Here is a 23,442-nt window from a genome sequence, read left to right as displayed (position 1 = left end):
CTCCAACTTATTAAAATCATCTTTGACTTCCATCATCAAAGTTGTGTAATTTTCCTCATGCAGATATTGTACATTGTCTTAGTCTGCTCAGGCTGCCATAACAAAATACAATATTCTGAGTGGCTTAAAAAACAGAAATTTATTTCCCAAAGTTCTGGAGGCTGGAAGCCCAAGATTAAGGTTCTGGCTGACTTGGTTTCTGGTGAGAGTCCTCTTCCTGCCTAGTAGACAGCTGCCTTCTTACCATGTCCTTACACAGTAGTGAGTCACAGATATCTCTCTCTTCTCTTCCTTAAGGCCACAGTCCTATCTTTATGTCTATGCCGTAAGCCCCTATCTGTATGATCTGTTTTCACTTTAATTACTTCCTAAAGACCTTATCTCTAAATACAGTCACATGGTGGGGGCGGGGGAGCTTCAACATGAATTTGTAGGGGACACAACTCAGTTTATCGTATACATATCATATTAGAGTTGTAGTTTTTCCTGGTGCTAATGTAAATGGTGTTGTGTTTCTTATTTCAAATTCCACTGTTAATTGCTTGTGTATAGGGAAGTAATTTATTTTTGTATATTAACCTTACATTACTTTACTATAATTGTTTGTCAGTTCCAGGAATGTTTCTGTCAAATCTTTGGGATTTTCTACACAACAATTATGTCATCTGGGAATAAAGGTAGTTTTATTTCTTCCTTCTCAATCTGTATATTTTATATTTTCTTTTCTTATCTTATTACATTAGCTAAGACTTCTGGTATCATGATGTAAAGAATATCCTTGTCTTGCTCCCAATCTTAGCAGGAAAGCATCCAGTCTCTCACTATTATATATAATGTCAACTCTAATTTTTTGCAGATGCTGTTTATCAAGTTGAGGAAGTTGCCTTCTATTCCTGGTTTTCTGATAGTTTTTATCATAAACTGATGTTATTCAGCTTTTTTCTTGTTGTGAGGATAGGAGCAACAACTCACAAGCTTTTAATTTTACATGTCAAACTGGAAAGTAAGTCCTTCAGTAAGTCCATTAATCTTCCATTCTGTGTAATCTTGCAGGTGGGGGAAGGCTTATTGAGAGTCTAGAGCAATTGACTGTCTTTCCTGGTTGCCAACACCCCAGAGATAACTATCAAATATTCTTTCCAAAATTGACTTACCTACCAATCACTTGATAGGTAAAAGAGAAATAGTCAAGATTTTATCTTTTCATGTATACATTTAGGTAGGGGATGCATAATTAGGTGAAAGTACTAGGTCAGTTGGACTCCTCTAGGCCATGTGTATTCCATATTCCAGCTCAGTCACACATAAAAAAAAATAAACTTTTAAAATTATTCATAGTAATTTTGGCCATACTATAAATTCTTTCTCAGAAAACTCCAGAGTTTGAGAAAATCAGGCATAACTACATTCAATTTCAGCTGCTAATTACAAGAATCAAATCTTCCTCTTCTTTATAGTCTAAATGCTGGAGACACCACTCTGAGATTTCTTCTTTATCCCCTTTCTAAACTCAGAGAAATCTAATTTACGTTATATGGAGGGAAATGAAAAAAAAAACCATTATATGTAAAGAAACAATCATAAGAAATATGATGTGATGAGGGAAACGGGCAGGAAACCTAGCCAAGTAAGGGAGAAAAGGGGCTGGAGATTTGGAGATTGAGAATATGCCAATCATAAGATGCTCATAATGTACCTTCTAAGGCTCTTATTATCTGGAAGAGACAGGTTCTGCCCTTACTTCATCCTTGGATTGGTGTTCTACTGCTCAGTGTTTTATTCTCATGGTGGAGAATGTGCAGAATAATCAGATTTAAATGAATGAAAAGAGAGGGAATGCCTGCCTGCGGATCAGACCCTCCTTCTCATGGGGGAAGGCAGCCTCCTCATGACACAGGATGGCCAATGGGTTCTTTCTCCAGGACTTTGAATCTGACTAGAGGCTACAAAGACCAGGGAGTCCTAGGGCCCAGCTTCCAACCATGCTTGTACAGCCAGGAGAGGTATGGATGTCAAGGTGGCTAGACATGAAGCAGCACAAAAAGAATGAGCTTGGCCCATGATGCCACAAGACTGCATTATAGCGCACATGTTATGAGCAGATCATGGAACATACTAAAAATATGTTTATCATCCAAGGAACTTAGGATCTAGGCAGACTATGAACCATCTGCATTATATTTACCTGAGACGCTTATTATAAATACAGATTCCAGAGGATCCTTTGGGCCTAGTTTTCTGTGGTTTTAATCAACTCCTAGTCTTTAGGAGCACTGAAGTTTGAGAATACTGTGCACTGAGTATATGTTATATGCCAGGCACATCATGTAGATACATTTATACATATAAAAAGGAAGTGTTATCCTCATTTTTTAAAGTTATACAAGCTGAGGTTCAATGTGACTAATATGCTCAAGGTCCCACAGTGAGGAGGTGGTGACGTTATAATTTTATGTCTAATTCCAATGTTGCTTATGAAAAACAAATATCTAATAAAGAAAAATTAAAAGGGAATGAATTGAAACTCTAAAAGCACCTTCCTTTCCCTCTTCATTTTTTTTTCATTTTATGTTACTCTGAACAATTTGTTTTTAAATTTAGGAACACTGTGTGACTCTAAGAAGCAACAGCAGCAATTTCCAAGTATAAATAGGTTCTAATCCATGTGGATGGAAGTTAAAACAGCGTGCCCTTCTCCGACTAAAGTCATGAACCTTTTGGACTTGGCGTAGGTGAGTTAAATAAGGTAGTATCTTGACATGAATTTCTTTCCAGAAAAAAAAAAAAAGCTATTTCCAGAGAGAAGAAAAAAGGAATAATATTTAGAAAATATGTCCTTGGATTAAAATTTCTTTGAGAATAATTTCAGAGTATTGGTCTCATGGATGACATCTCATACAGACATCTAAGAGTTAAACCAGGGGATCCCTGGGTGGCTCAGCAGTTGGGCATCTGTCTTCGGCCCAGGGTGTGAGCCTGGAGTCCCGGGATCAGGTCCCGCATCAGGCTCCCTGCATGGAGCCTGCTTCTCCCTCTGCCTGGGTCTCTGCCTCTCTCTCTCTCTCTGTGTCTCTCATGAATAAATAAAATAAAATCTTTAAAAAAATAAATAAGAGCTAAACCACTCCATGTTTGCCCTTTCTCCATGAATGACAGGGTTCCTGCCACACAGCTCAGTGCTGGGTTTCATGAGGGACACCAGGATGAGGAAATAGCATTTCATGCTCAGGGAGTTTATAGTCAAGTGAATCAGAAATAAACCCAGAATCGTGATTATATAACCCAGGATGTAAGAAGGGAGAAGAAAGGAGAAGTAAAAAGGAGGAAGACGAGGAAGAAGAGGAGAAGGAGGAGAAGGAGAAGAAAAAGGAAGAAGAGAAAGAGAAGAAGGACAAGATAAAGGAGAAGAAGAACAACAATATCAAGTATAGGAGTTAAGGAAAAAATTGGCATGTATTTAAGGTGCTGGTGAAATCCAAGCAGAACCTGGAGTTCTGCCCAGATGGCTGGACCTGGGGTGAGTGACAGACAAGAGGGACCCGTTACAAGGGGAGACCTGAGAGTCTGCAGGCCAGGGGAGGCCAGTCCAGGCCCCGGGGGAGACAAGCGCCCATGCCAGCAGGAGCCGGGCTGGGTAGGGCTGCCGTGGGAGCCGAGGAGGGGAGCAGGGGTCCAGGCAGCCTTTGTCTCCTCCCCTCTGGCCTCCTGTCAGCAAGGCCCTAGCAGGATCTTCCCCGGAGGCCCCCAGGGACTACGCAGCACGGTCTGGAAGATGAAGACTGTGGGGGACCTTCGAGCTGCCCCCAGAGAGGAGGTCTGAAGATGGAGTAGGAATTAAAGAAAAGAGAAAAGCCAGTCTCTGAGCAAAGTAAACAGTGTGACTGAAGGCAGGAAGGTGGGATGAGGCAGTTCGGAGACCCGCCATTGATAAACACGTCTGTAGCAGAGCAGGAAGGAAGGCCCTGGCGGGAGACGGCTGGCGCGGCATGAGCTTGGTCCTCAAAGCTGTGGGGAGACAGCAAACGGGGAATCCTCACGCAGGCCAGGCTTAGGGAGAGACGGGCAAAGGAGGACCCGCGCGGGCACAAACTTGGAGTTCAAAGACCTTAGTAATCGAGATAACTCAATACTGTAATGCAATATTTTAAAAAATCAAAATTAATGCCAAAAGTACATGATAAATAAAATATCAAAATCTGAGTAAAGGCAGGGTCAGGGGTGCTGATCCTTCCCCGTAATATGCATAGTTAAAATAGCACCGTGACTGCAGCAGAGAACCAGAGTGGGGCCCGGAGCAAGGAGGTCAGGGGTGGATGTTGACAGTCCGGGGTGTGCGGCGCCACCGAGTAAGCTGGTAGCCACATGCGGCCGTTTAGCACTTGGAGTTTTAGTATCTTCTCGTCTAAACTAACTTAATTTTTTAAATTTCCATTGATACTCAATGGAAATTGGAATACTGACGATGTATTCTTGAAGCAACTTGGGTGCGTCCATCTTTTTCCAAACGAATTTTATGAAATCTAAAGATCAAGTATTTTCTTTGAATACTTAGCATTCAGATTGTGTTTGCAAGAGTAAAACACATGCTAGCTTTTAAAGGCTTGGTATAAATAAAGGAATTTGAACTACTCCGTGAATGATTTTAGTATGACATTTACAGTATTGCATGTTAAAGTGATATTAATTTGGATATATCGGATTCAATAAAATATATTTCTGAAATTAAAGTCACCTAATTCCTCTGGCTTTTTTTTAGCATGGCTGCTAGAAAATGTTAAATGCCGTATTGGCTCGCTTTCTCTTTCTATTGGCAGCACTGGACCCAGTCTAAACCAGCACAGTCTGGACTAAGATAATGGCGAAGAGCTGACAGGTGCACAGGCAGGGAACGTGGGCATGGAATCTGGGACCCTTGGCTGGATCCCTAGCGGCAGAGCCTGAGGCGGGGATCCTTACACACGTGATTAATGGGGGCGTCTCAGAGCAACCTGTGCAGGTGAGGGTAGAGGAAGCTAGACTTCAGTGTTGTTTTCAGGGTATATCTGGCTTCAGGCTGCTCCCAGGACGTGAGGTTAAGTTGTGCCAGAGGTTATCCTGTCCCGAGGTGGGAGGGCTCGACTGCCATCCCCTCTGCCTCAGTCAATACAGGCTGCAGGCCACGCAGGGGTGAGGAAATGTCATCCACTGGGCACCTTGCAGTTGATAGCCCCTTCAGCCAGGAGGGGTCCTCCAGAGAAGGGCAGAAGTGTGGGCACTGCCAGCCACCAACCCCAGCAGCGGCCCCATAGAGCAGGCCCAGGAGCACCTCTTACAGGGGATGCGAGGCTGAGTAAAAGGAATGAAGGAAACTGGGAATATCGTGGGCCCATTTACCCAAAGAAGGAGTTGCAGGCTTGCCATAAAACGTAAGGAACTTGCTCTCTATGCGTTCAGGTGCTTGTGAGCCATTGCAGTGGGATGTCCAGGAGGCCAGTGGGCAAGGGGCCTGAGGAGAGATGAAGGATGGACGGAGAGCGAGTCGTCAGCAAGAGGTGGCCCCTGAGGCCCTTCGGCTTGGCTGAGGTAACTCAGAATAGGCCTCCAGAGGAAGGCGGAAAGCTCAGGGCAGGGCCGCAGGAGTGCTGACGCCCACTGTGTGCGGAGGCAACAGGACAGACAAAGGAGGAGACAATGGTCCCACAGAATCCAAGGGCAAAGGAGGTGTCATGGAGGAGGGAAGGCTCAACGGGCCAGTGCGCCCCAAAAGTCAAGGGAGATGCAACCAAGAAAGCTCTGGCGGCTTTGACAGAGCAGTGTCTGTCAGGCGGGCCCAGCCGGTTGCCGAAGCTGAGAAGCGGGCGGAGGCGGGGCAGGCCCTGCCAGCCCCATCCCACCCCTGCTCTCTTCCTGCTTCTCTGGGAGCAGAGCTGCAGCCTTATTCCTGTAGCACAGCTTGGCGATAAAGGGAACGAAAGCGATGGGAGCGTGGATAGGTGTGGCCAAGCCGGGGCGGGGGATGGTGACAAGAGGTTCCCTGTTTGGGGTCATTGTTTTGGGATGGAGGAAGCCTGAGGGTTTAAGGTTGCCAGCCTTACCTCCTAAAAACCTATCTTATGAACATAAGGGAAAGGAAGGAAAAACGAGATACAAACAGGGGAGTTAGGATGGCGGAACAAGAGGGGGCCCTGAGCTCACCTCATCCTTACAATAGGACTCCATCAACATTCCACTGTCTTTGAACAACTAGTAGGAGGATCAGAGGATTAAGAAAACAATCTGCACAACTGAAGTGAGCACCTGGCAGATGCAAGGTTCAGAGCCCTGAACTCAGGGAGGGCAAACCCCACCGCCAGGAAGGGGAGGAAACCCACCTCACAGAGCAAAGTCAGGAAGGAGAAAGTGGAAAGAGCATATGGGGGATCCCGGGGTGGCTCCGGGAGGATGGTGCTCTTCCCCAGAGGGTCTTCCTGGCCCAGCACAAAAGGCCAGTGGGGAGCCCCTGAGCAGAGCTCTGGCCAGGGGCAGAGGTCCGCCCAGATGGCAGAAAACCTGTTCACTTTTCTCCCCTGTGAGCCACAGAAGGTCTAAATCTTTGTGTCCAGGGAGCAGAGCGGGAGCTTCCCCAGGGCTGAACTGAGCCGCGGGCAGACACTGGAGCAGACTGCGGACAACCTGGTCGCCGAGCTCACTGCCGGCCACAGCAGTACAAGGCTCTGAGGCTGCTTCTCTGTGGCAAAAGGGAATTAGGACCCGGGGTCAAGTGCAGAGAACTGATAATCTGGCTCCAGCTCCTCACTGAGCGTTATACTAAGCTATGGCCTCTGCACATGCACTGTGGGGTTCTCAGGGACAGACTGGCGCTGGGCATGCCCCCAAGGCCCTGCACTGGGAGATGGCAGTGTGCGACACCTTATCAGGCCCTTTAAAACTTAGTTTTGAATCCTAGCCACTGGCCAGAGATACGAATGTCATTCTCCGTGGGGAAACACTGGGAGCCTTTCCCCTAAGATCAGGAACACGACAGGGATGCCCGCTCCGCTCTCACTACTGCTATTCAACATAGTCCTGAAAGTCCTAGCCTCAGCAATCAGACAACAAAAAGAAATAAAAGGCATTCAAATCAGCTAAGAAGAAGTCAAACTCTCCCTCTCTGCAGATGACATGATACTGTACATAAAAAACCCAAAAAATTCCATCCCAAGATTGCTAGAACTCATACAGCAATTTGGCAGTGTGGCAGGATACAAATCAATGCCCAGAAGTCAGGGGCATTTCTATACGCTAACAATGAGACTGAAGAAAGAGGAATTAAGGAGTCAATCCCATTTACAATTGCACCCAGAAGCATAAGATACCTAGGAATAAACCTAACCAAAGAGGTAAAGGATCTATAACCTAAAAACTACAGAACGCTTCTGAAAGAAATTGAGGAAAACACAAAGAGATGGAAAAATATTCCATGCTCATGGATTGGCAGAATTAATACTGTGAATATGTCAATGCTACCCAGGGCAACTTACACATTCAGTGCAATCCCTATCAAAATACCATGGACTTTTTTCAGAGAGTTGGAACAAATCATCTTAAGATTTGTGTGGAATCAGAAAAGACCCTGAATAGGGACGCCTGGGTGGCTCAGCGGTTGAGTGCCTGCCTTCGGCCCAGTGTGTGATCTTGTAGTCCTGGGATCAAGTCCCTCATTGGGCTCCCTGCATGGAGCCTGCTTCTCCCTCTGCCTGTGTCTCTGCCTCTCTCTGTGTGTCTTTCATGAATGAATAGATAAATATATAAATATATATATGTATATATATATATATATATATATTTTTTTTTTTTAAGAAAAAAAAAAAAGGAAAAGACCCATTCAGGGCCAAGGGAATATTGAAAAAGAAAACCAATGCCGGAGGCATCACAATGCCAGAGTTCAAGCTGTACGGCCAGAGATAAAATACAGGAAGTCTGTGCTCCAAGCAGGTCAACAGACAGGTTAGGGCAGGGAACCGATGAAAGCCCAGGACACACGAGATCGTTTTGAGAGGACCTCCTAAGCAGCAGGAGTTCTGCTCCCCAGGGACGAGAGGGCGAAGGGATACCGTAGTCTACTCCTCTACCACCCCCCCATCCTCCTAACCCATCGCTGCAGTGGGGACCCCAGAGAGAAGCACCAGACCTCCAGTGGAAGCTGGAGCCCCCTACACCAAACCCCGCCTACCAGCACCTGGCAGGGGCAGACTGGCTTGTGACCAGCACGGAGGAGCTCTCCCTCAGAAGACCACCGGCCCTGCATCCACGACGTCTACAGATTAAAGTAAGCTTTGAAACATCAGCTTCCCATGGAAATAGGTCCAGGCTTGCTTCCTTTCCCCCCTCTTTTTTTAAAACTATTTTTTTATTTTTCTATGTCTTACTTATAATTCCTTATGCTTCACTTTATGTAATTTTTCTTTTTTTCTTTAATCAAGCATATACTCTTTTCTTTATTTATTAGTCCATTTCCTTCTGTTAGCATTCAGATCATTCTTATGATTTTTTATTTTTTTCTCTCTTCTTTGACTACTCTTCTCTCCCTTCCTGTTTCTTATTTTATAGAATCAGGCTTAAAGTTTATTGTTTGCATGCTTGTATCCATTTTTGTTCCATTTCCTTTTTTCTTGTCTTGGATCAATCTTTTTGTTTTTGTTTTTCTTTACTTTTTTTTTCTCCTGTTCTTTCCTATTTCCCTTTACAAGCTTAATTTCACAAACGAAGCATGCCTATTTAAAGGTCAAGACACTTCCCAATACAAGCAATGAGGAATTCTGTAGAGGAAGGACCAGTGGCAAAGAGAAGCCAAAAAACAACAGCAGGGTGTACACAGCATACACTAGAAACACTTGTTGAAGACTTGTTCTTATTGCTGTTTTCGCTGGAATTTTTTCCCCCCCTGGAATTTTTTCTTCTTTCTTTCCTCCTTTCTTTTCTGGACACAAAGACTAGAAGAACAAATTCACCACAAAAGAAAGAACTGGAGATAGTATTTTCTGTCATGGATTTAATCAATATGGATATAGATAAGGTGTCAGAATTGAACTCAAAACAATGAAAGATACTAGCTGGGCTTGAAAAAAGCCTAAAAGACATTATAGAATCTATTACCATAGAAATAAAAGAACTAAAGTCTAGTCAGGCTGAAATTAAAAATAGTATTACTGAGATGCAGTCAAAAATGGAGACTCTACCTGCTATCTATGACAAATGAGACAGAAGAGAGAGTCGGTGATATAGACAACGAAATGATGGAAAGTAAGGAAGCTGAGGAAAAGAGAGGAAAAGAACTACTTGATCGTGAAGGGAGATTTTGAGAAATCAGCAATACCACAAAGTGCAATAATACTTAAATAATAGGGGTCCCAGAAGAGGAGGAAAGAGAGAGGGGGACAGAGGATTTATTTGAATGAATTATAGGTGAGAACATCCCTAAATTGCAGAGGAAATAGACATTCAAGTCCAGGAGACACAGAGAACCTCCCCCTCAAAACCAATAAAGATAGGTCAACACCTCGAAATATAATAGTGCAGCTTGCAAATTTCAGAGATAAAGAGAAAATCCTGAAAGCAGCTTGAGATAAGAGGTGCCTAACCTAAAAGGTAGAAATATAAGGCTGGCAGCAGACCTGTCCACAGAGACGTGGCAGGCAAGAAAGGACTTGATGACACATTCAGTGTGCCACATGGGAAAAATACGCAGCCAAGAATACTTTATCCAGCAAGGTTGTCATTGAGAATAGGAGGAGAAAGGTGCTCAGTGTTTCCCCATTGAGAATGATATTCCCTGTGGGCTTTCCACAGATGGCTTTAAGATACTCAAGAATGTTCCCTCTTATCCCTGCATTGTGGGAAGTTTTGATCAAGGAAGGATGCCATTATTTTGTCAAATGACTTTACTTCATCAATTAAGAGGATCAAATGGTTCTTGTCCTTTCTTTTATTGATGTGATGTATCACATTGATTGATTTGCAGATGTTGACCCGCCCTTGCAGCCCAGGAATAAATCCCACTTGGTCGTGGTGAATAATCCTTTTAATGTACTGTGCAACCCTATTGGCCAGTGTCTTGGTGAGCAGTGTGGTGTCCACGTTCATCAGGGATATTGGCCTGTAATTCTCCATTTTGAAGAGGGTCTTGGTTTGGGGATCAAGGTAATGCTGGCCTCATAGAACTGGTTTGGAAGTTTTCCTTCCATTTCTATTTCTTGAAAGAATAATATTAATTTTTCTTGAAATGTTTCAGAGAATCTGCTGGGAGACCTGCTCTGGACTCTTGTTTGTTGGAAGATTTTTGATTACTGCTTCAATTTCCTTGCTGGTTATGGGTCTGTTTCAGGTCTTCTATTTCTTCCTCTTTCCATTTTGGTAGTTTATGTGTCTAGGAATGCATCTATATCTTCCAGATTGCCTAATTTGTTGACAGACATTTGCTTCTAATATTCTTTTAGAGTTGCTTGCAAGTCTTCAGTGTTGGTTATGATCTCTCCTCTTTCATTCATGATTTTATTTGTGTCCTTTCTCTTTCCCTCTCTTTTTGATAAATCTGACTCATCGTCTATTGATCTTATTCTTTCAAAGCACCTGCTCCTACGCTTGTTGATCTGTTCTACTGTTCTTTTTATTTCTACATCATTGATTTCTGCTTAATCTTTATTATTTCTCATCTCCTGCTGGGTTTATGTTTTATTTGCTATTCTTTCTCGAGCCCCCTTAGGTGTAAGGTTAGGCTGTATATTTGAGACTTTTCTTGTTTCTTGAGAAAGCCTTGTATTGCTATATCTTCTTTCTGCCTTTGCTGCATCCCAAAGGTTTTGAACTGTCATGTTTTCATTTTTATTTTTTTTCATGTATTTTCAAAAGTTCTTCTTTAATTTTCTGGTTGACCCATCCATTCTTTAGTAGGATGCTCTTTAGCTTTGATGTATTTGTTTTTTTTTTCCAAATTTTCTTCTGTGATTGAGTTCAAGTTTTAAAGCATTGTGGTCTCGGGGCAGCCTGGGTGGCTTAGTGGTTTAGCATTAACTTCGGCCCAGGACCTGATCCTGGAGACCCGGGATTGAGTCCCATGTCGGGCTCCCTCTGCATGGAGCCTGCTTCTCCCTCTGCCTGTGTCTCTTCCTCTCTTTTTCTCTGTGTGTCTCATGAAATAAATAAAATCTTAATAAATAAATAAATAAATAAATAAATAAATAAATAAATAAATAAAAAGCATTGTGGTCAGAAAATATGCAGGGAATAATCCCAATCTTTTGATACTGGTCGAGACCTGATTTGTGACCCAGTATGTGATCTATTATGGAGAAAGCTCCGTGTGCACTAGAGAATAATGTGAATTCTGTTGCCTTAGGTTGGAATGCTTTGAATATATATGTGATCAACAAGAGAACAAGGGCTTTGAATGATACACTGGACCAAAAGGAGGTCACATATATATTCGATGTAGCCCCTATTAAAATACCATTAATATTTTTCAGAGCTAGAACTAACAACCCTAAAATTTGTATGGAACCACAAAAGACCCCAAATAGGCAAAGGAATGTTGAAAAAGAGAACCAAGCTGGGGCATCACAATACCAGACTTCAAGCTGTATTACAAAGCTGTAACCATCAGAACAACATGGTGCTGGCACAAAAACAGACACATAGATCAATGGTCCAGAAATAGACCCTCAAATCTATGGTCAACTAAGCTTCAACAAAGCAGGAAAGAATATCCAATAGAAAAATGAGGTCTTTTCAGTAAATGATGCTCAGAAAATTGGACAGCCACAAGTAGAAGAATGAAACGGGACCATATTCTCACACCATACACAAAGATAAACTCAAAAGCCTAAATGTGAGACAGGAATCCATCAAAATCCTGGAGGAGAATTCAGGCAGTAACCTCTTTGACCACGGCCACAGCAACTTCTTGTTGACACATCTTCTCTTGTACTGTTGGTGGGAATGTAAACTGGTGCAACCACTCTGGAAAACAATGTGGAAGGTCTTCAAGAAGTTAAAAATAGATCTTCCCTATGACCCAGCAATTGCACTGCTGGGGATTTACCCCAAAGATACAGATGCCGTGAAATGGCAGGACACCCGCACCCCGATATTTATAGCAGCAATGTCCACAATAGCCACACTGTGGAAGGAGCTTCGGTGTCTATTGACAGATGAATGGATAGAGATGTGGTCTATGTGTACAGTGGGATATTACTCAGCTATTAGAAAGGATGGATACCTACCATTTGCTTTGACATGGATGGAACTGAAGGGTATGATGCTGAGTGAGGTAAGTCAATTGGAGAAGGACAATCATATGGTTTCCATCATACGGCGAATATAAGAAATAGTGAAAAGGACCATAAGGGAAGGGGGGGAACTGAGTGGGGAAAATTAGAGAGGAAGACAAACCATGAGCAACTCCTAACATTGGGAAATGAACCAAGTGTTGTGGAAGGGGAAATTGTTGGCATAGCTGGGTGATGGGCACTAAGGAGGGCTCTTGATGGGATCAGCATTGGGTGTTACCTTGTATGTTGGCAAGTTGAATTTAATTTAAAAATTTTTTAAATTAAAAAAAGTAAAAAAAAAAAGTGAAAACTAGTTTAAAAATAAATAAATAAATAAATAAATAAGAGGACGGGGAGGAAATGGTGGGGGAGAGAAAATCTGGTCTCATAGAGTGGATCAAGATGGTGATCCTCTTGGTTCTGACTGTATTTTGGTTTGTATGTTAGAAGGTACTAAATTCATATGTAAGATAAACAAAAAATATTTATAAAGTACAACAAAACAAAACGAAGAAAAAGGGCTGAGGAGGGGAATGGGAAGGGAGCGAAAGTATAACCTCATGATGGACCAACACGGTCTCCAGTTGGTTTTGAATGTATTTTGGTCTGTATGTTAGAAGGTACTAAATTCCAAAGTTATAAAACAAAACAAACAACCCCCCCCCCCAAAAATCTTATATATACCAAAATTAAATTGAATGCAGTGAAAGGAAAACAAAGACTATAGCTATGACGTGTACTTGTGAATAAATGAAAGTCAAAAAGGAAAAAAACTTAATGAGGAGTTGATAAAATATTATGGTTAAAATGGGGAAAAAGAATATTGGAAATTTTAAACCTGAAAGGTAAAGGAATCCTAAGTCAAAACACCTGAAGTTCTATATACTATTTTCCCTCAGTCCTGGAACTTTCCAGTGCTGCTTGTTCAGTAAACTTCCTCTTCCCCTGTCCTTCCAGCGGTCCTTCTGGGGGAAGGCCTGCTGTGCTCTCAGGTGTGTATCCCTGGGGGGATGCCCGACCCCCGCCAGGTGCCCCCCTGGTGGGAGCCATGACATCTTTGTCCCCTGGCCCCGCCTCTCTTGAGGGTGAATGGGATGGGGGGAATGGTGGAAGGCAGATCTCCAGGCCGGAGCCAGTTGTTCCCTGGGTGTTTCAAAGCACAGACTGTTTACGTGCCAAACTTCGACTGGGTGCTCAGATCCTCCTGGGGGGCACTGATTCGTAGGATTTGAAGGGTGCGGGGGAGCGGGAGAGCTTTTTCCAGCTTGTGGGCTCACTGGCTGTGCCCTCCCGGAGAGCACCAAGCGTTGCCCACCTGGGACAGAGAGGTCTCACGGCTAGAGTGCGGACGGCTCTGCCCTCCCAGCTGCAAGCGGAGCTGCTGCTGCCCAGTCCTTTCAGGGACCCGCATGGATAGTGGTGTTCCAATCCATCAGTGGTGTGCGCTGTATGGCCACAAGCTGAGCTTCCTTCTGTGCTCACTGACCTAAACCCGTTTCCTGCTCCAAAGCTTGGGCACTTTGCTGGTTTAGGTGTCCCTTTCTTTCTGTGCCTCCGGGAATATTGACTCCACTATCCCTCCTGTGGTTCTGTCCTGCTTCACCACTGAGCACTTGTCAGGCAGGGAGGACTCTCAGGAGATTTCTAAACATCCTGATTTTGCACCAAAGTGCTCTGTGGCTTTCCTGCAGCAGCTTACAAATGTTTCCCCCACCTTTTATCTTCTGATATACCCGCCTGTTTCTATTCTCCGCACTCTGCCCTTGCATCAGGTGGTCACTTTTCTCTCTGTAGCATTCCAGCTGTTCTCTCTTTATATCATCTCAGGTTGAATTCATAGGTGTTCAGGGTGACTTGACCTTTATCTAACTAAATCTGGGGGAGCAGATGAAACTCTTCTGCCATTTTGCCCCCTCTCTCTCTCATACATTTGAAGAAAATGTCAAGCTGGGGCCCCCGGGTGGCTCAGTCAGTTGAGTATCTGACTCTTGATTTCCGCTCAGGTCATGATCTCAAGAGTCCTGGGATTGAGCCCCGTGTCTGTGCTGGATGTGGAGACTGCTTAGGATTCTCTCTCCTTCTGTCCCTCCTCACCACCTGCCCCGCCTCTGTCCCCGTCTCCCTACAGAAAAAAAAAAGTCAAGCTGTTTTGCAAAAGTGGTTATGCTGTTTTACATACTTAGCAGCAATGTACAGAGGGTTGGTTCCCTTCTCACCATATTTTCCCCAACGTCGTTATCATCTGTTCATTTTGATTATGCCATTCTAGTGGATGAAAAGTGGTACCATATGGTTTTCATCTGAAAGCCATTTTTCCTGTGCTTTTTTTTAGCCATTTGTAATTCTTTTGTAAACCTTTTTTCAAATATTTTGCCCATATGTAAATTGGATCGTTTTTGTCTTACTGAGTTTAAAGTTGTTCTTTGTAATTCTGGATCCAAGGTCACTTGTCACAAACATGATTTGCAAATATTTTTTTTCCCATGCTGTAGGCTATTAATTTCCTTAATGGTATCTTTTACTTTTTAATTGTGACAAAGTCCAATTTATCAATTATTATTTTAATGGATGTTTTTGGTATCCTATCTAAAAGATCTTTGCCTAACCTAGGGTCAGGAGGACTTTCCCATAAGTTTTTTTCTAAAAGTGTTGTAGTTTGTTTTTAAATTATGTCTTGAATCCACTTTGAGTTATTTTTTGCCTGTGAGTAAGGTAAGGGTGAAAATTGTCCCATCACTATTTGTCAAAAAATTATCCCTCCCCTGTGTTATTGGTGTCTCTCTTGAAAATCAATGGACTTATATATGAAATTATTTTTGTACTCTACATTCTCTTCCATTGATCTGTATGACTATCTTTATGCTAATACCACACTGTCTTGATTACCGTACAATTACAGTAAAATTTGAAATCAAGAAGGGTAAGTCCTCTTTGTTCTTTTAAAAATTGATGCTGGAAAAAAATTTTGATGCTGGGTCTTTTTCATTAATATATACAGTTTAGGATTAGTCTGTCAACTTCTGCAAAAAGAAAAAAAAGAAGAAAAAGAAAACCAAACCAACCTCACTGAAATTTCTATAGGGATTGCATTGAATCGACTGGTCACTTTGGGGGTATATTGTGATCTTAACAATATTGAACTTCTCAATCCATGACCTTGAAATGCTTCTTCACTTTAATTTCCCTCAGCAATATTTTCAGAGTACAGTGTACAGCAATGTTTTCAGTGTACAAGCCTTAGATTTTTGTTAAATTTATTCATATTTTATTATTGTGAACTGAATCTTTTAATCTCATTTTAAATTGTTCATTGCTAGTACATAGGAATGCAACTGCATTTCGTATATTGACCTTGTATCATGTAACTGCTGAACTGATAACCTTTTTATGTATGTATTTGGGGGTTTTCTATATATGGTTGCCTGCAAATAAAAGACAATCCCTCATTCTTTTCCAATGTAGGTGTCTTTTACTTCTCTTGCATGATTACACTGGTCAGAACCCCCAGCTTAGCCTTAGATAGAAGTGGTGAGAGTGCCAATCCTTTCCTTATTCCTGGTTTTTATCTATCTTCATTGAGTAGGAAGCTATGGGTTTTTATAGATGCCTCCGATCAGGCGAAGAGGTTTGTTCAGAGTTATACAATGAGGGATGTTGGGTTTCTATAAAATACTTTGTCTACTGCAGTGACCATGCAGTTTTGACTTTTATTCTGTTAATACGGCACAGTATATTAATTCTCAGATGTTAAACCATCTTTGCATTACTGGAATAAATCCTACTTAACCGTGGTGTACAATCCTTTATGTGCACTGCTGGATTCTGTTGGCTTATATTTTGTTGGGGATTAATGGGATATTGGTCTGTAGTTTTCTTGTGGTGCCTTTTACTGGCTTTGTATCAGGGCATCACAGGAGCTAAGAAGTACTCCCCCTCTATTTTCTACAAGAACTTGTGAAGGACTGATAGTTTCTTTCTTAAATATTTTTCATAGAAATCCCAAGTGAAGCCATCTGGGCCTACGTTTTTCTTTGTGGGTAGATTTTTAAGTACTTAACTCAATTTTATTTCTATTCAGATTCTCTATTTTTTTGAAGTCAGTTTCAGTACTTTGGGTCCTTTTTGTCTTAAGAACTAACTGGTCCTTAACATAGAATTGTTCTGATTACTTTTTTAATCCCTTATTTAAAAAAAAAAAAATGAATTTGTGAGTTCCTTTTTCATTCATTTCAGTAACTTGCCCTTTTTTTTCTTCTTCAGAATCTAGCTAACAGTTTGTCAATTTTGTTGATCTTTACAAAAAACCCACTTTTTTATTTTGCTGATTTTCTCTATGGTTTCTGCTTTCTAATTCATTGATTTTTCACTCTTATTTCCTTACTTCTTGCTCTGGGTTTAGTTTGCTTCTTCTTATTCCTATGCCCCTCTAGTTACTTAAGTGGAATCTTAGGTTGACTTGAAATCTTTTTTTTTTCTTTCCCATTATACATTTCCCTCTAAGTACTGCTTTAGCTTCATCCCATGCATCCAGATGTGTTATTTTCATTCAGCTCAAAGTATCTACTGATTTTCATTGTCATTTCTTCTTTGACCTATAGGGTATTTAGAAAGTCTTTTGGTTTCATTTCCAAATTTGTGGATTTCCCAAATTTCCTTTTGCTGTGTATTTCTAATGTAATTCTTTTTTGGTAGGAAAATTGTTTTGTATGATTTTAATCCTTTTAAATTTTATTGACATTTGTCCTATGATCTATTCTGGAGAATATTTCATTTATGTCTAAAAAGAATGTATATTTTGCTGTTGTTGAGTGAAGTGTTTTATAGATGACATTTAGGTTAAGCTGGTTAATAGGGCTGTTCAAATCTTTTCTATCCTTGTTGATCAGGGTTCTCTTTTAAAAATATAAAATGACCACATTCATATGGTCCTCTTGTGGCTTTCCACTCCCTTTAGAACAATATCCAGGTTCCTTCCCACTCCTGCCTATCTCTATGTGCTCATCATGTACCATTCTTCACTTTGTTCAACCTAATTAACAAGCTAAAACTAGCTTTGTCTCCTGTTACTGATAATCAAGATCCATTACAAAGATAACTAAGATAGTATGGTATTGGTGCAGAGATAAATAAGCTGACCAGTGGAATAGAACAGAATTCAGAAACAAACTCACACTTGTATGATCACCTTAAATATGACAAAGGTTGAAAAACTGTGGTTTGGGAAGGAAAGATGGTTTTTCTCAATAAATGGTGCTGAGAGAGCTGGAAATCAAGAAGAGAAAACGTCTACCTTAAACCTTACCTCACACTGTTAACAACAACAAAAAATCAGTATGATTTCAGATTTAAAAGTGAAAAGTAAGACAAAAAAAGATTTTAGAAGAAAACATAGAACATCTTCATGTTCTTGGAATAGACAAACATTTCTTAAGCACAATATGCCAACTGTGAAAGAGAACACTGGTATGCTATTTTAAAATTTAAGAGCTTATTTTCATATATTTGGGATACATACACACACACACGCATTCTCACAGTACATTCAACAAATGACATGCATCCAATCCAGAATCAATGTGTTTTTGAAAACCACAATAGTCCATCCAACAGAAAAGTGGGCAAGAACCTGAACATTTAACAAGATAATAAAAAGGCAATAATCATATGAAAAGTGCTCAAATCTCATTAATCAGTAAAACGAAAACTAAAAGCCACGATGAGATACTACATGCCTGCCAGAATGAAATGAAAAAGACAGACACTACTGAGGGTGGCGACTGGAACTTTGGAAAACTGTCTGACTATATCCAGTAAAGCTGAACCTATGTATGTACTGACCCTGCAATTCCACTGCTAGGCAGAAAGGAGTACCTATGTATTCATGTACTAGGATATTTGAAGCAGTACTATTAGTAATAGTTCACAAACATCCATGGGATAAATATGTGGTTTATTTACGCAATGGAATACTATACAGCCATGAGGAAAAAAAAAAAACCACATACAAATCCATGCAACAAAAATCTTACAAACATAATGTACAGCAAACCAGCCAGATACAAGAGAATACAGACTATTTGATTCCATTTAGATTATGTCCAAAACCAGACAAAACTAATCTATTTCTCAGACGCTAGATAGTGGTTACCCTTGGGGAGGTAGTTACCAGAAGGGAACATGGTGGGGGGGTTCTGGGGTGGTGGTAATAGTTTGTTGATTGAAGTGGTGATTGTATTTGTGGCCCATTTGTGAAAAACCAAAAACTTGTGTATGTTATACTTCAACTGAAAGTTAGAACAAAATGATTTGCCTCTGCCTGGATAATCAACTCAGACTGAAGATTCCTTCTCTCTTGGCTTCTCCTGTTGGCTCTACTCTCACTCTGTGTTTCCACCTCTTGCCACTTCCAAATGGTGAGGGTGGGAAAAGAACCATCCTCTACCCCCTAAGATGCAGACTAAATTGGATTTGCTACAGGACTAGTAGCTTAAGAAGCAGGTCTACCAAAATGTGAAGTCCAAGTCTATCTTTGTCCTCTTGCCTATTGATTATTCACTTTTACCCTCAGTCCCCAAGTACACTCAAATACCCTCTTGCTCTCTGCCCCAAAGCCTTACACAGGATAAATGCTCCTCTCAGGGGAGACTCAGAGTACGAAAGTCTGTTTTCAAGATTAGAGAGAGAGGGAGAGACACAACATATGTACACGAGCAGGGGAAGGGGTAGGAGAAGCAGGCTGTCTGCTGAGCAGGGAACCTGACACGGGGCTCGATCCCAGGACCCCAGGATCATGACCTGAGCCAAAAGCAGACACTTAACTGAATGAGCCACCCAGGTGCCCCAGGTCCCTGGATCTGGCCCAACCTTGAAGACCCAGACACCTTGGCAGCAACTGGCTCACGATACATACAAAGCCTGAAGTAGACAAAAAAGTCAGCATATTAACAATGAAAAACAACATTCAGGAGCTAGAATATTCACCGGCAGATCTACACAAGAAACCCCATCTTCACTAGGATACCTGAAGACTGACCAAAATAACGTTAACAGCAAGGAGTTAAGATAGGCTGAGGGGATGGGAAACCGGGCCTCGGATCTGACCACGTGTTCTCTGCCTCCCCTCCCCACTGCTGACCCACACCGCATGCTGCTTCAAAGCCCCCCACGTTGTACACCTCTGCTCTGATGCTCTGTTACATAATGCTACAAACACGGATTTAGGTAGCAATCACATTTCCTCAACTTTCAGGTTTGGGGACACTGTAGGCCAGGAAACTCTGCACCGGTCATCTGCCTCTCAGAGGCATCACACACATTAGTTAACAGAAGTCAGTCTCTAATCAATGCCTTCTCTCCCTGAAGACAGATTGCTCTGGGAGTCACCCTGGGCATGGGAAGAGCGGGCATTACCACGGACAGCTGCGGTGTGCAGGGGAGGACACCGCCCCTTTGAATGCAGCTAGAAATAGCCAGCTCGTCTCTGTGAACACCATGGTTACACTTTAGTGTATTTTAGGCCCAAAGAATTCAACTTGAGCATTCGTTATACCACAGTCCAGCCAGGTTCCCAGACCAATCCTCCCAATCCTTGGGTTGTGTCCTCTCAAGTGGCTGGTTTGATCTCCATTTCACTTTTCTCGTTGGAGGACAAACTGGAGAGCCTGTAATCACTCCCATAAACTTCACATCACCGACCTGATAGTGAAGGGCCATGCCCCTTTCCTAACCGGTTTTCCTGAGTCCCTGTCCAGACACTTAGATGCAGGAAGAAGGCATCAGGCTGGAAGGAAGAGCAGAGGTGGCTAGAAGGATAAAGCTCAAGCACGGGGCAATGCCAGAACCCTGCATCTTCTGGGTGCGGCTCCATGGCCCTCCTGTACACACAACAGCTTGCTTGCTTGAAGTAAAAAGACTGGCTGAATCCACTTGGGTTTCCTTTACTCCTTTCTGTGCCTTCAGTGAAGGCCCCGGGGGACCGCACCTTCCTTGTCTGCTTTGTATTACCGCCAATCACTCCATCCTTCAGGGGATCCTTCTCTGTCACAAATCACCCCTGGGGTGGAAAGAGCAAGGGGCTAAAAATGTTTTACTACTTGCTTAAAATTGGCTAAGGCCATTAAATGAAAATGATTAAGAAGTAATAAGCCACATCCTCTAGCAAATTATCAAAACACTTTCTGGAACTTGCCCCAGAATTAAAATGAACCCGCATATGTAACATGAAGAGTTCACCATCCTCACATCCCCAGCACCACTACCAAACCTCCGCTGGCTAACAGCAGCCAGAAATGCTATTATTTATTTCCCCCAAATGACTTATGGCAAGCCACCACTAAGGCAAAAAGACTGAATTTTTATAAACTGGTAACAGCTTGGGGACCGACAAATTGCACAAGGAACAAAAAGCAGGTAACCTGTGTTTTCTTGTTAAAACGTCTGTTACACCATGAATAATCAACATATGTAAACAAATTAAGAAACTTTCTGTTTTAAACAAGTGCTCTGGATAATTATAGAAAGTAGTGTCTTTTAAATCCATGCACTGATTAAAAAATCATTTTTAGACGATTTTTTAGAAGAATATGCAATAATTGCTGTTTTGTTCTTTGTAAGTTTTTCACTACACCTAACACTGGCAAGTTTTTTAAACGGTGACGTAAAGTAAGGATGACCATTCACCTAGGTGTCCGGTCTGGAAGAGGAGTCAACAATTCTGAAATGGCAAATACAGATCTTGAGCAGTGACGGGACGCTGGATCCTACTGCACCAAGCACGACGTGGTGACACAGAAGAGCAGGTACTGTTCTCCCAGGGCTGAAGGGGAGTAACGCATCTACAGAGCACACAGTGCCCGTACCCTACACGTCTAACCTCGGGGGGATTTCATCCGAAGTCTGCTTGTCAGCTTCCTCTAATCACATCCTCCTGTTGCAGTTCCATACATACATCTGAGGAAAATGTTCACACGGGACAGGTTTTCATTAAATCACGAAAAAAATAACTGTGGCATTTTTGTTCAAGGAACAAAGAGAAATCAGTCTAACTACATTCCTGATAACTAGAAACATTCATTGCTATGAAGGAAATCTTTAAGATAAAGCCCCTAAAATCCAAAATAATTTTATGCTGGCATCAAAACCGTTCTAACCAGTTCCAAGAATTAGATCGTATTTGCAAATAAGGTAGTTAGTATTTATAATGAAACGTAAAAACTGACAAAAATTCTAGGTAAATAATTTTTATGATCATTTAAAATTCTGTTTTAAACTTGCAACTTTAGTGATATATATTGAACACATTCAATAGTACAGAACACAATCCATTTAATCTTGAACACTATATGACAAAACTACAGAAATGAGCACAAACCCCACAAACCAGTATGCTCCCTCATCAATTCTATAACTGCAATAAATTTAATACTGTATACAAACACTGAACAAATCAGAGCACTGTGGAAAGAGCTCAGGAGCTCAAACAAGTCATACTATAATTTTTATGCGCTAAGAGAGTAGTGAGTCAAATGGAATTCTTAGAACATTACTTAAAAATAGATTTTTAAAGACAAAGGTCCCAACTGATTCTTATATACACACACAAAAGTTCATCTGTCACAGACAGCAAATGTTGAATTTATACACTGGAGTTTCCGGCAGCATCCTGCACATTTAGAATAATTAAACAAAGTTGTCAAATCTAGGATGGATCATTCAAATCTGTATAGGACGGGACACAGCTGTCCTGGGCTACTGCGTATGTGCTCACTGCTGCTTCTCAAATGCAAAAACCAAGTAAATACCTAAAAAGAAAATAATAAAAATTAGAGTTTGGTTTCTTATATCCTTAAGCTAAATAACAATTTCAGTCTTGTTTATAATTTGGTGAAAATTCTCAAGCTTCTGAAGGGAAAAATCCCATTATTTCTAAGGGTCCTCAATTATTCTGAATCATATTTAAGCATATAGGGGGTTTTATCTGTTTACCTGAAAACAATCACTTATAACAGTGACATTACAGCTCTTGAGAAAACCAATTCAACAGCTTTAAAAATGTCTGAAAACAGTTTGAGATAAAAAAAATTAAAAGTATAAAGGCAAAGAAAATTAAAACTAAAAAATCTTGTAACAATTCTTTTTATCTGGAGTGAGACAGGTAGAATAATTGCACTACCATCAATGCTTCTGGCATTGGTTATCTAGGTTTTCTGTTCGGGGGAAAAATAAAACTAATAAGAATTATAAGGAATATACGTAATGTGCAAGTTAAAATTCATCCAATTATCCAATTGTTGTGTTGTAGGTCCTGATAAGTAAGCCAAAAGCTACATGAAAATTGATGCTTAGAGAGATTTATCTGGCCCCAATAGTGATATTCCAATCCCATGAATATTGTCCCTTAAATACACTGTGTTCACTCAGACATTTAAGTCTATGTATTGGTCTTCATTCTGGATCACACTGAAATTCAAACCTATTACATCTTCTAATACAATACCAATAGATTTTATGCTATATAAACACCTGACAAAAATGATAAATCCTTAAAACATCACAAGGATGTTCAGGGTGTACACTAGGACATTCAGCGAGTCAGGATAGTAGACCCATGTACCTTGGTGTCCTCCCTTAACTTCTGAATGGGATACAGATGAATGACTGCAGACAATGTAAAAACCTCACAATCCTCTAGGTTTTACTCAACCTGATCCAGTGTATCACCCCAGTCCTTCCAAAATGCTACTTTTAATGCTATTCTGTTTCTTATCTATTATTCCTAATTTCTTTTAGGAGAAATGAAACATTGCTGGCATTACAGTGGATAGAGAGAGAACAGTCAGGGCAATATCAACATGATAGAGTCTTCTAGAAGATAAGAAAGCAAAGCAGTCCAAGACATTCTAAGTATAATACAAGACTTAAGACCAGCCAGCATTAGTTAGCTCGGCCCCCACTCCAAGCGATCCTTCTGCAGTCTAACCTTGACAAACTCAACCCAAACACATTGATACCTACTGCAAACAACCCAGCAGTCCTGACCTACCCTAAATCTAGGGTCATTTAAAATCACTAAGACACAGTGTTTGAATTCACATTGGCAATGAATAACTTTCACTCCTTTCTAACTCAAACATTCTGAGAGTCTGACTCATATAAAATG

At 41.4% G+C, this 23,442-nt stretch overlaps 1 protein-coding gene across 2 annotated transcripts in view; it reads right to left on the bottom strand.

Moving 5' to 3' along the window:
• Window positions 1–18,217: 18,217 nt before the first annotated feature.
• Window positions 18,218–23,442, bottom strand: part of RNMT (RNA guanine-7 methyltransferase) — a 33,273-nt gene continuing 28,048 nt past the window's right edge. For both annotated transcript variants that reach the window (XM_072757847.1, XM_072757848.1), the window contains one exon: window positions 18,218–22,084. In XM_072757847.1, coding sequence (XP_072613948.1) covers window positions 22,047–22,084 — 38 coding nt within the window. In that variant the 3' untranslated portion in view covers window positions 18,218–22,046. The remainder of the gene's footprint in view (window positions 22,085–23,442) is intronic.

Source organism: Vulpes vulpes, chromosome 5 (assembly GCF_048418805.1).
Source record: "Vulpes vulpes isolate BD-2025 chromosome 5, VulVul3, whole genome shotgun sequence".
In the NCBI taxonomy this organism is placed as follows: Eukaryota; Metazoa; Chordata; class Mammalia; order Carnivora; family Canidae; genus Vulpes; species Vulpes vulpes.
The sequence above is the reverse complement of the archived record's forward strand: the minus strand, read 5'-3'. Positions and strand labels throughout refer to the sequence as shown.